At 35.5% G+C, this 12,912-nt stretch overlaps 1 protein-coding gene across 8 annotated transcripts in view; it reads left to right on the forward strand.

Moving 5' to 3' along the window:
* The window catches only part of OXR1 (oxidation resistance 1), a 264,948-nt gene that overhangs the window by 200,804 nt on the left and 51,232 nt on the right, over positions 1-12,912 (forward strand). For 7 of the 8 annotated variants that reach the window (XM_054276082.1, XM_054276002.1, XM_054275660.1 and 4 more), the window contains exons 4-6: positions 2,520-2,602; positions 8,255-8,362; positions 9,474-9,593. In XM_054276082.1, coding sequence (XP_054132057.1) covers positions 2,520-2,602; positions 8,255-8,362; positions 9,474-9,593 — 311 coding nt within the window. The remainder of the gene's footprint in view (positions 1-2,519; positions 2,603-8,254; positions 8,363-9,473; positions 9,594-12,912) is intronic. The other variant, XM_054276248.1, reaches the window with a different exon arrangement.

A 12,912-nucleotide genomic window follows, 5' to 3' on the forward strand; every position in this document is an offset into this window, starting at 1 on the left:
GAGTCCCAACTCAGGATTTTTTTATGATCATTCTGTGATTCTAAGTCTAAAGCAGCAGTGAAGGTTCTTCTGCTGGGAAGAACAAATAATTTCCCATTATTATTTCTGGCATAAGGAACAGAAGTGGGTATTTTTGCACGACTTCATTCTGCTGCTTAGTTACTGGAGAGAGAGAAGATAATTTATCTTGACTTCTTGAGTGGCACCTGTCTGCAAGGTGCCTTTGGACACTTGAACCAGTAAGAAGAAAAAAGAAAGTTAAATTTGGGTTGAGAAAATCCCCACAAACTACATTGGGCTGTATACAACTGAAGTGAGTGTACATATATTTGTACTATGGGGCTCCTTTACTTCCATCTCATGGCGGTGGAGGAGGGGAAGAAGACATCTTGTTCTGGAATAAGGGTTCTCCATTTAGAGATTATTGAGGCATGTATGGCATCCTGGAAGAGATCAGTCTATTTTCAGTTGCATCCTTTCTCTTTTTCTTAGGCTTATTTGACCCAGACTGCTCTTGAAAGAAAATAATTAGGCTATTGGCAAAGCTTTGATAAGGACTGAAAAATTTGGAACAGCTACAGTCAAGCAACTGTTAGGTTTTCTGTAGCTTGCTGTGGAGGCACCTGTTGTGCTGCGAGGTCAGGTAAAAAATTTGCTAACAAAATATTTGACCTAGACGAGGAGAATATTGGCTGCTACTAAGCCTACACACAAACTTCTAGTGTATTTTATTGTTACTGAGTTGGCTTCTTTTCCCTCAGAGACATTTGTAGTAAGTTTAAACACTATGAGTATAATCAGAAATGAATGTTTCCTCCAACTAAGTTCTAAAAAGCTGCTATTAGTAAATAAGGGTAGAAGTACCTTCTAATGTACTGAATGAAGATAGCAGTGTGCAGAATTAGTGTATAGGTTTGTAGAATTGCTAGAGACTTTTTAGAAGTAGGCTTAGTTCTGAATGTTATTCATAGCTATAAAAACATATCATAATTAATACCATCCATGGATCAGTTTTAGATATGGGTGCATTCTTCCTCAGGCTATATAAAACCTGATGAATTAGACCAAAGTTTATATCCTTTTTTTATCCATATAAAGAGTACCACAGGAGATTATTTATGTTGGGTCTGCTAGAAATCACTACTTTGTTGTCTTGTGCAGCTTGTCCTATATAGCAAATATAAGATATTTCTGAGGTAGGTTTTCTCTTGTGGTTTTTTTTTTTTTTTTTAAGATTTCATTTTGTTTCTTCTTTGGCAGAACTTGCTGTGTAATTTGTGTTGTGATTTCCGTGCCCTCTATATTTTAATAGTTTTGGCTATCCATGTAGAAACTTGGGAGGGAGTACAGGAAAATTGTACTAATTCTTGTCTAGTTTCTTCTTCCAGTGTCAGAACTGTGATACTAATTAAATCTAATAGGGCACTAAAGATGCTGTTGGTTTATAGCATGTTTCCTTAGTACTTCAGGTGAGGCTTAAATGGATTACACTAAATATTCTATTCTCAATGTAGCCAAGCTAAAATATTTTTGTAGTACATTTTATAAGGTTTCTTGCTTCTATTGAGTTTAGCTTGAAATATTTGAGTAAATTATGGTAAAAAAATTGAATGTATCAAAATGGGAGTATAGCTATTCCCATTGTAGCATGAAAACTTAATGTCTCATTCATATAAGTATCTTGGGCTCCGTAATAGCAGATACTTGACTGTTGAAGGTGGAGGCCATGTGGTGGAGGAGATGAATTTAAAAAATCCATGTGTGTGTGTATGGATGCAGATATTAAAACTCTCACTTTTCTAGAGATGTACGTGCTTTCTTTTGAACCATGTAACTACACAGCTGCATCGTGATTATCATAAATATCAAGCCAGTTAGTTTAAAATAATAGAGCATACTTTAGTTACAGATGGTTGCTTGCTTAGCCTGTGAAACAGCTCATCAGAATACAGTGCCCCAAGAAAAAGTTTTTCATTTGTATAATGTATGTAGACCTTTTAGTATGTATTTACTAGCTCTGTGTGTTTACTACAGATAGGATAACTATGAATTTAATACTAATTCTCTTTGTTTTATAAAAAAACTTTAAATACTCTGTAATTATCAGTGACAAAATATCTCCAGTGATTAGATTAAACATGCAGGAACTCTAGATCATCTCCCCTCAGATGAAAGCAGACTGAGTATGATACAAAATCAAACACAGCAATTCCAGAAATGTTTCTTCCCTGATGGGTTCAATGTCCTATTTATTCTTCATTAATGGCTTCTTGGATAGCAGCAAGTGTTTCTGCTGTTAGTTGGTTTCCAGTTATCAGTTGTTTGTATTGGTCAAATTCTTAAAGCATTGCAGAGGAATGAAGTCCCTATTTTAGCAGCTGGTGTCTGTTGGAATCAGCAGGAGTAAGCTGTGTAACTGGTGGATTAGATGTCTGCCCACGGGGCTGTAGTCAGCAGCCTGTGACAGTACTGAGAGAGGAAAATGAATTTAACACACGCATTGCCTCAATTTTTTTCAGATGCTGGCCAGAAGAAGACCCCAGACAAGAAAGATGGGCGACGAATGTCTTTTCAAAAACCTAGAGGGACTCTTGAATATTCTGTAAGTTACTGCTTTATTGTTAGAATGTTACTGCAAAGCAAATGCAGGCTAAAAAGTTGTGTTACGAAATATAAGCAAAACTGTAATGTGTATTGCCTTTAATGTTAGAATTCTGTGTATCTCATAGTTTAGTTTGACAGAAATTAAATTAGGGAATTAGGTAGTAGTACTAATAATGTTTTTTCCCTTGAAGTGCCTTTTTTTTTCCTTAGAAATTCCAAGCTAAATCAAACTGTTGACTGGTTCACTTTTAGGTAACTAGTTAGAAACAAATAACAATAGTTATATAATTATGTGCAAGTTCTTTCAGCATTATTATTAAACTGTTGCTGTCAGGAGAAATAACAGAATAAAGTTGTAAAGGAAGATGCATCTCGAATACTGAATACTGACTTCCTGGTATTCTTATAATAATTGCCGTAGATCTGTGCCTTTTACTGTATAACTCAGTTTCTGCATCAGTATCTGAAAATGGAGCCCTTCTCTCCCTGTTCTGTTCTTGAAATGACCCTCAAACTGTGCTGCAGTCAGCTTTCATATTTGTGGTTACTAAGGGAAACAGAAGTGAGAAGCATCTGTCTTGTGTTATGTACTGGAAATACAATTAAGCCTATAAATAATGCTTATAGAGTTGATGTTAAATTAGAGATGGTCTGCCACAGTTATCTTTAAATGCTTTTGAAGCTGGACATGATAAATAAAAATGACAACTGCTTTATGAAAAGTCTTCACTTGACCTCTTGGTGTTCTCTTACTCCAAGAATAAGAGATACAGGGAAGACTTAACTCTGTTACATTAAGCCAAGCTGTGATAATTGCTTAAGTACTGAGAGGGCTGTGATAGTCTTTTGGATAGAGACAGAGTATGTGTGTAGTAGAGCAAGAAGCATTTCATTAGCGTGGCTTTTATTGGAATTGGAATATAATTCTAGCCTGCTGTAAAGACTTCCGTGAAGTTGGAATTCAAAACAGAAATTCCTGCTGCTTAGATTCTCGCAGTTGAAGAATGTTAATGTAAATGTGACTGTTGATGTTATATTAACTCGATTTGGTCTGAAATACTTGGGAAAAACAGTCAGGTGTAGCTCTGTATTAGTGGCATCCATACTCAGTAAATCCAGTAATTTGCCTCTTGCCACCATGTGAGTGCTTTTACTTTGGTATGTAACATTCCAGGCAAAGTAAAAGCAACAAGCTTTCCTTTTTTAACTTGGAGTGTGTTTGTGTCAAGTTGTCATGTACTTCTGCAGGTTTTTATGTTCCAGTAGGTGGAGTTTTAAATCCAAAAATAGCTTTCTTAATATGTTCTGAAGTATGCATCACTTCCTTGTGAGTCAAAAAGATGATTCACAGGAATCAAAGGCTTTTTGTCATTAAACTTAGTCCACCTTCTAAAAGAGCCTGTAGCATGTATGTAAGATGGTGCATTTCAGCTTCACAAATACTGTATTCTGTCAGGTCTTGCTGTACATTTCACTCATGAGACTCATGGAACTCTTGAGTAGCATCATGTTAGGTTAATTTGTGTGCATATATTTCAATAAAATACACAGATATAACCTTTAGGAACTGAGCTTATGCTTACTGTAAGAGAGATCTGGTAGCTGTTGTGGTAATTTGATACTGTTATAATTCATTACTTCGTTATATGTGAAGAGGTGCCCTTGTGTCTTGTTTCTGACTTTATCCTACTTCCTATCACAGTGACAACATGTGTGCACACACGTGTATTTATATACCTGCATGTGTTGCTTCTTTGAGAAGTAGTAGAGAGTGAAGGCAGAAACCAGACTCCCCCCCACCTTCCAGCATTGTTGAAGTTAGTGGGGGCTTTTGCCTTTTTCAATATAATAATTTAATATGTTAATTTTTCCAATGGCTGCATGGTTTTAGGAGGGAAGGTCTTATTTGTATTCATGAAGTTTGGAGAGAGTTGACATCTCACTTGTGCAAACTATGGGGTTTTAATAGGAACTAGACTTCAGACCGGAATATTTTTAGAAAAAAAAATTACTATGGGACAAATGAACAATAAAATAAATTTTCTCCTTAAAGCTAAAGACAGAGTGGAGTTAATGTTTAAGATTTTAATTGAAAATTCACAAGGCATGAAAACTTGAACCTGCTGTTCTGTATGTAGCAGCAGAGAGAAGATGTCAACAGATATGCTACTAATGAACGCAAGTAAGTCCTGAACTGCCTCTAAAGAATACAGAAAAAACTGGTTCATTTCTGCTGGTACTGCTTAGACAGTGAACAGATATCTTTTAATAGAGTTTATCCTTTTCTCAATGTGAGTCAGCATATTAGATGCAAGTTGATATTGTCTGTTATTTCAGAATTCACAGTTGCTGCTCAAGCCATATGTTTTCCCCTTCAGCCTTTTGTGTTCCATCTTGTACAAACACAACTGGTGCCTGCTTAAGGTGTCAGAAGAGCCAGCTAGGGGTGAATAATGGAGCATGAGCAGAGGGCTGCTTACTGACACCAGTGATTGTAGCATGCTAGCAGGCTTGTGACTTCAGGGAAAGCCTTCTAACTGCTCTTCCTTTTAGGGACAAGAAAGAAATAATTGTGGTTATTTACAGATAGGTTTGATTTTTGTTTAGAAAACTGTTTGTGAGTAGTTGAAATGGATGATCTGGTTTATGAGTGTTGGAGGTCTAATCTAAGATTTCCCTTTATCTCTCTGGAAGTTGAAGGTTGTGCTCTCCTGAAGTAGTAAGTCCTTAATACACGGATTATGTTGTGCAGGTTAAGGAAGAGCCCAGTCAATTCCTGAAGGTCACATAAGCCTTTAGTAGACCATAGCCTTGAGGCTGAGTTTTCTACCTGTATGTAGAGAGTGCTAAGGGTTCTCTTCTGGTGCCACTAGTTCTATTGCCATTGTAAGCCTTTACATACTATTTAGAAAGCTACACACTTAGGAGTTTTGGTGTTTGTTTTTTTTTTTTTTTTCAATTTCTTGGCTCTTCCATTTCAAACCCAAGGAGTGTGTTCTTTTTTGCTGGCCACTTTTCTTTGAGCATGCCATTGTCATAATCTTTTAACTTACTTTGAGGAATATTGGAAATGTAGATCATAATGGTGATGTTACTTCATCTCTGTCTTTTATTAATTCTTTTTGATGCTGGCTTTATGATATTTACAGAGTTTGTTTTGCTGATTTTGCATATTATATAAATTAGGCATGTTAACAATTAGTTAATTTGGTCATAATTGATATTTCTAAAGGCTTGGGTACAGTGCCAAAGCTGTGCTATTTGTGCCCTTTTGTTCTCACCTTTTTTTAGTCTTCCTGTCTGTTTAATTTTGTTAGTGTGTTTTAATGCTCTTAAACTATGTTTGGTTTTCTGGCTCATGGACACCTAGTGTTGAAATAAAAAAATATTTCTGCACTCTGATTCATATGTATTTGATGTTTAATTTTTAATGGAGGAATGAGTGAATTCTGACTGTTGAGTGAAGTTCATTAAAATACCAGTAGAATAAAGTTTTTAATAACTTTACCAGCTGTTGATCTGAGGGAAATGAAGACAGTTTGAACCAGATATAGTGGTGGCTGAAGTTCTCAGTCTGCTGCTATACATAAATGCACCTGGGAAACATGGGTGCATTCTCAATGAAGTATTAATATTCAAATATTTATATAAGATTTTTAACATGTAGAATAGCATTTAAGTAGCTATGTCAATATATAGAAAGTTTCTTTTCTTAGAGGGAAGGAATAACTTCTTGCCTTCTCTTGTAGTAGTGAATTGATAGGGGAAAAGCTGGGAATCCATGGCACTATTCAAATCTTGTTAGTTCTGTGCTTTTCTACAAAATTATTCTTTGAGGTTTTGGCTGTTCAGATTCTACTTTTTAGAATAGTAGAGGGCCTGAGAACTGGAAAATAGGCCTTGGAATCTGGGAAGATATTTCAGGAAGTCTCTGTTATGTTAGCAGTGTCATTGTTTTGAGAAGGTATCTCTGCTGGTCCCTGAAGTCCCATGTAGTGTGGAAATTTCCCTGTGCAAACTTGACAGCCAAACAAAAAGGAAGCTTATACTTGCCAATGTGTTTGTCATGAGCGAGAGAAACCCTTTAGTTGCCAAGCTATTTCACAAGATGTTTTTATTTCAGAAGTTTGTAAAGAGTGAATACATGTTAAAAAGGGCTTAAATTTTGTGGTTTGAATGCTTTTGTTTTATGTCATAAGTTAGTCTAAAGTCTCACCTGCTTCAATGATTAAGTGATACATAAGAAAGATTTACTTAGCAGCTGTTGCCCTTCAACATTTATGTGAGCACAAACTTAGGCAAAACTTCTGAATTTCACTTCACAGTTTGTTTTAGCAAACATTGTGTGTCATGTAGAGCTTCTGATGGAAACCTGACTGTTCAATGATTTGGTTGTTAGTTTTGTTATGGTCTGTGGAGCATGCAGTACATATCTAGTCTTGTTATAGTCTGGTTCTGATTTCTTCTGTAGTACAGCATTAAACATGGCATATGAAAAGACTCTTTTTTTTTTTTTTTTTAATGTCTCTGATCATACAGTACTGAATGGCTGAGAGCTACTACAATACAGTCTTCCATACTGGAAATACTAGTGTAGAAAGATGTTTGCTGCTTTGTTTAGCTTATTGGCTTCCTGTATAAAAAAAAATCTCAAAATAGGTTTCTAATCCTATTTTTAAAAAGCTAATTGCCTTTTCTTTGGCAATGCTTATATCTTTTTGTTAGTGAATCTAGGTTGAGAAATGCATCTTTACAAAATGATATGGAAAAGAATTCTCTAGTTCTACTTACATTTAGCTGCAAATATATTTTAGCTCATATAGCTTCATCTTATCTTGACTGATAAAATCTGCTTTTTCCTAGTGTTTATGAAGTCTTGTGCCATTATGCAGTAAACCTTTTGGTTGTTTGTTTCCTTGTAACCCCATTATTCCTAAGGGTTTGAATTCTTTATTCTGAAATAGTCTTTGTGTAAAACATTTTCCTTTTCTTTTTTTCTAGTAGGTAATTTTGACTACACTTTGAGAGATGGAGGTCAGAATCTGAGCTTGAAAAAAAATTCTTTCTTTGGTTGGGAATCACTTTCTCAAAAAGCTTATGCTCCATCTGCTGTCATAGTAGTTGACCTGCTTTGCTTCAGCATTTTCTCAGTGATGGATTTTACCTGAAAGTCAGGGTCTAACAGAAACTTATTTCAATAGTAAGAGGGTGTGTTTATATTTATAGAGAGAACTCTTCAGCTTTTCTGTAGGTGAAAAGTGGAGAAAAGCAGTTGAAGAGAGGGAATGAATCATTCTGTGAACCCAGTCAGTGTTATATTGCCCAGTGGTAACCAGCAGTGCATTTGTAGATCAGAAGTTCTGGTGCAGTAGCTGAGCTGACAGCTCAAACTGTGTGACTGACACTTCTGGCCACTGGAAACAAAGGGGGAAGGTGTGCTTTTACATGGGATTGCAGTAGACTAATATTTAGGGGGTATTTTGTGGTGGCTTTGTTGTTTTTTGTGGGGGTGGGCAGTCATAAGAAATAAAGATATTAAAGTTCATCAGAATCTTGGTAAATTTACATGTGCTAAAATATGTTAGCCACTATTTGAACTAACTTCTTACAGGTTTGTTTTTTTTTGTTTGTTTTTCCCCAATTGATACAGGTGGAATCAAGAGATACTTTAAACAGTATTGCCTTGAAATTTGATACAACACCCAATGAACTGGTTCAATTAAATAAGCTTTTCTCCAGAGCAGTCGTTCCTGGACAGGTACTATTACACTATATATGTTACTTATTCAACAAAGTCCTCTTTTACTATATTTCTCATTCCTACCAGAGTGCTAAAGTACTTCTCTTACTGATTTTCTTATTGGATTTGTAAAAGAATTTTTCCTTTTTTCAGTCTATTCCTTGTGCCTATTAAATAACTGCCTAAAAAGAAACATGTAAGGAAGCTACCTGTGTCCCTTATATAAGATCAGAGGACTTTTAAAACTAAATGTACTTAATGGTACAATAATAACACTTAGATACAAACCACATTGTTACTTTGCAAATATAGCAGGCTGTTTATGAGCTCTAGCTCAGCAGACACATTCAGGGTAGAGCTTACAAGCAACATTCCGTGACTGTATATTACTGCCTGCAATTCTCTTTTAATAAATTGAATAATGTTTATGTTCCGCTCTGGAAACTTGATGTTTTTACCAGCAGTATTTGAATTACCATTCACTTATTATAGGTCACTGTTGCCTTTTTTCTCCCCTCCTGTTTTTGCCTTCAATTTTCACTTCTCCTTAAAAGCCAGGCCTGGAAACAAGTGATAGGTCAACTGTGGTGTCAGCCATCAGCCATTTGGTATTTGCCCTTTGTTTGATAAAGTTCTGTGTTCATTTTTGATTGCTGCAGAACTTTCTCTAGGTAGATTGAATGCATGTCATGGCTGAAATAATGTATTTGAAGTGTGAATACTTTCAGTTGAAATTTTTTTTATATATTCAGTGAGTCTGTTTCCCTATTGCTCAAATAGTAGACTCATAGCAAGAGAAGTATTTGGACACATCTTCCTCGGACACTCTTATTTCTGTCATGCTGTATACTTTTAATGCTTTCTATCTGAACTTCTTCCTCTGTTATTATGATTGAAAATCAAAATTATATCAATATAGCATTTAAAATTTGAAGTGCTAAAATTTCAAGTGCTTTGTTTAGTATCGTTTTTTCCCTCAACTCATAATTTCTTTAAAAGCAATGGGAGCAGAAACAGTTTTGTGTAGCCTAATTTGAGAAAGCATAGTAAATATACCTAAACTGGTGGGAAATCTAAAGTAAATATGAAAGCATAACTAACTTCTAACTACATTATATCTTCTTTATAGATTTTGTATGTTCCTGACCCAGACTACATATCTAGTGTGGACAGCTCCCCCTCTCTAAGTCCTGTAAGTCCCCTATCACCTACATCTTCTGAAGCAGAGCTTGACAAGGCTACAGTAAATGTAGGTATACCTATTGTCCTTAAAATTAATTTTCTCTTACATATAAATGATACAAGATAAATGTTATAGATGCTATGCTTTCTTCTTAAACTGCCCTTTTGTTTTGGGGAGAAAGTGTTAGACAGTATTTGGAGTTGAAAGTAAAATTATTCATTTTAAGAAGTAAAGACAAGATTTTAATCATTGTAAGTTATAGTTTTCAATGTGAAAACTGATTTGACAGCAAATTACTTGTAGCAAAATACTGTCATTGCACACAGAAATCTTCAATAGTTACTGTTGCATTTCTTTATTTGCTACATTTCAGAGTTTATTAAACATTTGTCTCTAATCTTATTGATGGTTTTGGCAGACAAGCTGTATTGGTAGGAATGCTCAGTTTCCCCCTGCTTGCTCTAGAGGTGTTGGAGAGAGTTCTCTAGTTTCATGTCACAAAATGAAGTTTAAAAAGGGGTTTTGGTGAAGGACTAATGCAGAATTAATTGTAGCTGACTTTTACTCAGTAGTTCTACATTTGTAGACTTTCAAAATGCTAAAAATGTTTAGTAGTCTGTATTGGGCTGTAATTCAACTCAAATGGAGATTTTTGGGTTGGAGCTGACTTTGTAGAAAGAAGTATGTCTTTCCAGGAATACTGGTTTGAGCCTGAGCTGCTCTGCAGTTTTTGCTGCTATGATTTCATTTGGATGTTTCTTCAGGCATCACTACTGTTCTTTTCCCAGTTAATTTCTAATTTGAGAGAAAAAGATAATTTCTTGTTAGCATATTTTGACACTACTTAGTCGAACTGTCAAATATCTGTTCCAGGATTCTGTGTCCTCAAAATTTAGGAAGGTTTGAGACTTAAAGCATTGAATTATTTGCTTATATGACTTGGTCCAGCCAAGTTTAAATATAAAGACTGCTTTGTTGCTGATGAGGTTCCCAAGCTGCGTTGTAAAGTCTATGGTGGCCCTTCTGCTGAGAATCACTGTTTGGTTTTGCTGTGATCTCATTTCTCTGTCTTAGCATGCCAGTTTTTATGTCTGTCATTGGTGCTGAATAATTTCTTTTGTGTTTGATGGCAAACTGAGGGTGGTGTAGCACAGTAAGCAAACTCACCTGCAATACATTCTTGTATCATAAATCTTCTAGCTATATCACTCTCAGAAACACCTATCCATGTAACGTATGTTGTAAGAAGTTACTAGAGGGAAAAGTTATTAATTTTACTATTGGAAATCTGAGCTTTTCCTACAGATTCCATGCCAGAAAAATACCTTATGCTTTCTTTTGTCAATTATTTTGTGTATCTCTTAGCATAGAGTAGATAAGGAGATTTAACCATACCTGTAATTTGTTTGAAAACTTTTTGTTGACTGTATGCTCATTTGAGAGATGAAATCTTGCAAGTGTAGAAGAAACAAAGTAAATGAACGCTTAAAAACCTCTTCTGCAAAAGATTTTTTTCATTTAGTGCAGTCAGTCCCATGCTAGTAACAAGTGGAATGTTAAATTTCATTTAACTGATGAGCAAAATAGTTATGCAACAATAAAGTATCTTGTTACATGTCGTGGATCATCACAAGCAATTCTTAAGTTCTTCAAGGAAGGTCAGATTAGCAATGAGACAATATATAATGTAATTATTTTGTTTCTGAGGCCTTTCAAAGTACATCTAAGGAAAGAAGAAATATTTGTCAGAAAATCAAGGAACAGGAATCACTTGTACTTGTCAATGTGGTCTGTGTGCATTTGGTTTTGTTTTCAGTCTTCTCTAACAGCTCAAAAGACACTCTACTTCTATGTGAGCAGTTAAGGCTAGAGGGTTTTGTTCTCTATCATAGCACCTGTCTTTCATGGTTTCTTTTCTCTTTTTGCTGATTGCTATCATGAAGGAGAGACATATTAGTATACATTCTCTAATGCTCTCTTGATTTCTGTCTTCTTTGACTGTCCCCCAGTTTTGACTTCAGATTTGCAGTTTAAATTTGAGCATGTGTCAAGGTAAAGATGTGTTCCTCCGCTTATATAATGTAAAGGAGTCTTCTCTCTGCTCTGGTCAATAGAATCAGTGATTTCTTGTTACAAATTTAATAAGAAGGCTAACAAATATCTGAATGCCTGTTCTGTCAAAAATAAGCTGACATGTTCTGTTCTTGTTCTTTTGTTTTATTGAGAATTGGAGTAGCTTGCCACAGCCATAAGGCTAGATACAAACCAGCATGTGGCTGATAAAAGACCTGCATAACTTTTTGTTAAAGCTGGGAAGTTTTTGGCAGGGTTTTTTGTTGGTTTTATTTTTTTGTTTTTTAATTTTGCTACACTTAAGCTTTTATTATGTATTTCAATAATTTTGTTGCTGTCAATAAGACTGTGTAAGAACTAGCTTAGATGCTGCTGGGTTTTTGAAAGATTTATTCATTCAGCAGTCTTAGGCACATATTTGAGAAGATCCTATATGCTTTGCTACCTATAAAGCTTAAATTCCGCTTCAAAATAATATGTAGTGACAAAAGCATCATCATTAAATTGGAAAGTCTGCCATTGTGGTGGTGCATCTCACTGCCCCTCACTTTCCCAGGCCATACTGGGGTCTGAGATTGTGTCATGTTTGCAATATGATGAGAAATAGCTTGCTTATTCAGAGTGGGCTTGCATATCAGCTGAGCGTTTTCAGAACCATTTGCTGAGTTATGTGTCACAAGAATGACCCTGTAGTTTTCAGTAGGAAGGCGTATGTGGAAGGAGAATCAATCTCCAGGAGCAGCTTTTTCAGCAAAATTCAGTTTAGTGTTCTGTATATTGTTTTGGTTTTTTGGTTGATCTGTAATGAAGGTTGAAAGATGCTGGCAAAGGCTGACGTAGTGCCTGAGAGATGATGAACTGAAAACAGTTGTTCATAATGTTCCTAGATATGATTAAAGGCATTTATCTGCAATCTGTGCGGGTGAATATAACTGAGCAGGAAAGCAGAAAACCAAAGGAAATGTGAGAGTTCCTGTTTTCTAAAAATAGTAATATTGTATTAGTAACTAAAAATAGCAATTATGTATGAAATTGAGGCCTTTAGATGTGGGTGAAGCTCCAAAACAGGGTTTCTGTGCCTATAAAATAGGCTTTGGTGAAGTCTGTCTACTGTTTATCTTTCATTTGAAAACTAATTTTTTCATTGTCTGTCCTGTCCCTAGGGTTCTGTGTGCACTACTTAGTTGGATATACTGATAGATAGTGAGATAGATAACTCTGTTATCTTCCCAGGGAAGTAATGAAGGTAATCCTCTGAAAGTTAAATCCAGGCATGTGAATGACAAAGATGGTTGGAAACAGCCAAAGAGAA

The sequence above is a fragment of the Melozone crissalis genome, unplaced genomic scaffold (assembly GCF_028551555.1).
Source record: "Melozone crissalis strain CALT ecotype California unplaced genomic scaffold, PUWL_Pcris_2 ptg000002l_1, whole genome shotgun sequence".
NCBI classification, from domain to species: domain Eukaryota; kingdom Metazoa; phylum Chordata; class Aves; order Passeriformes; family Passerellidae; genus Melozone; species Melozone crissalis.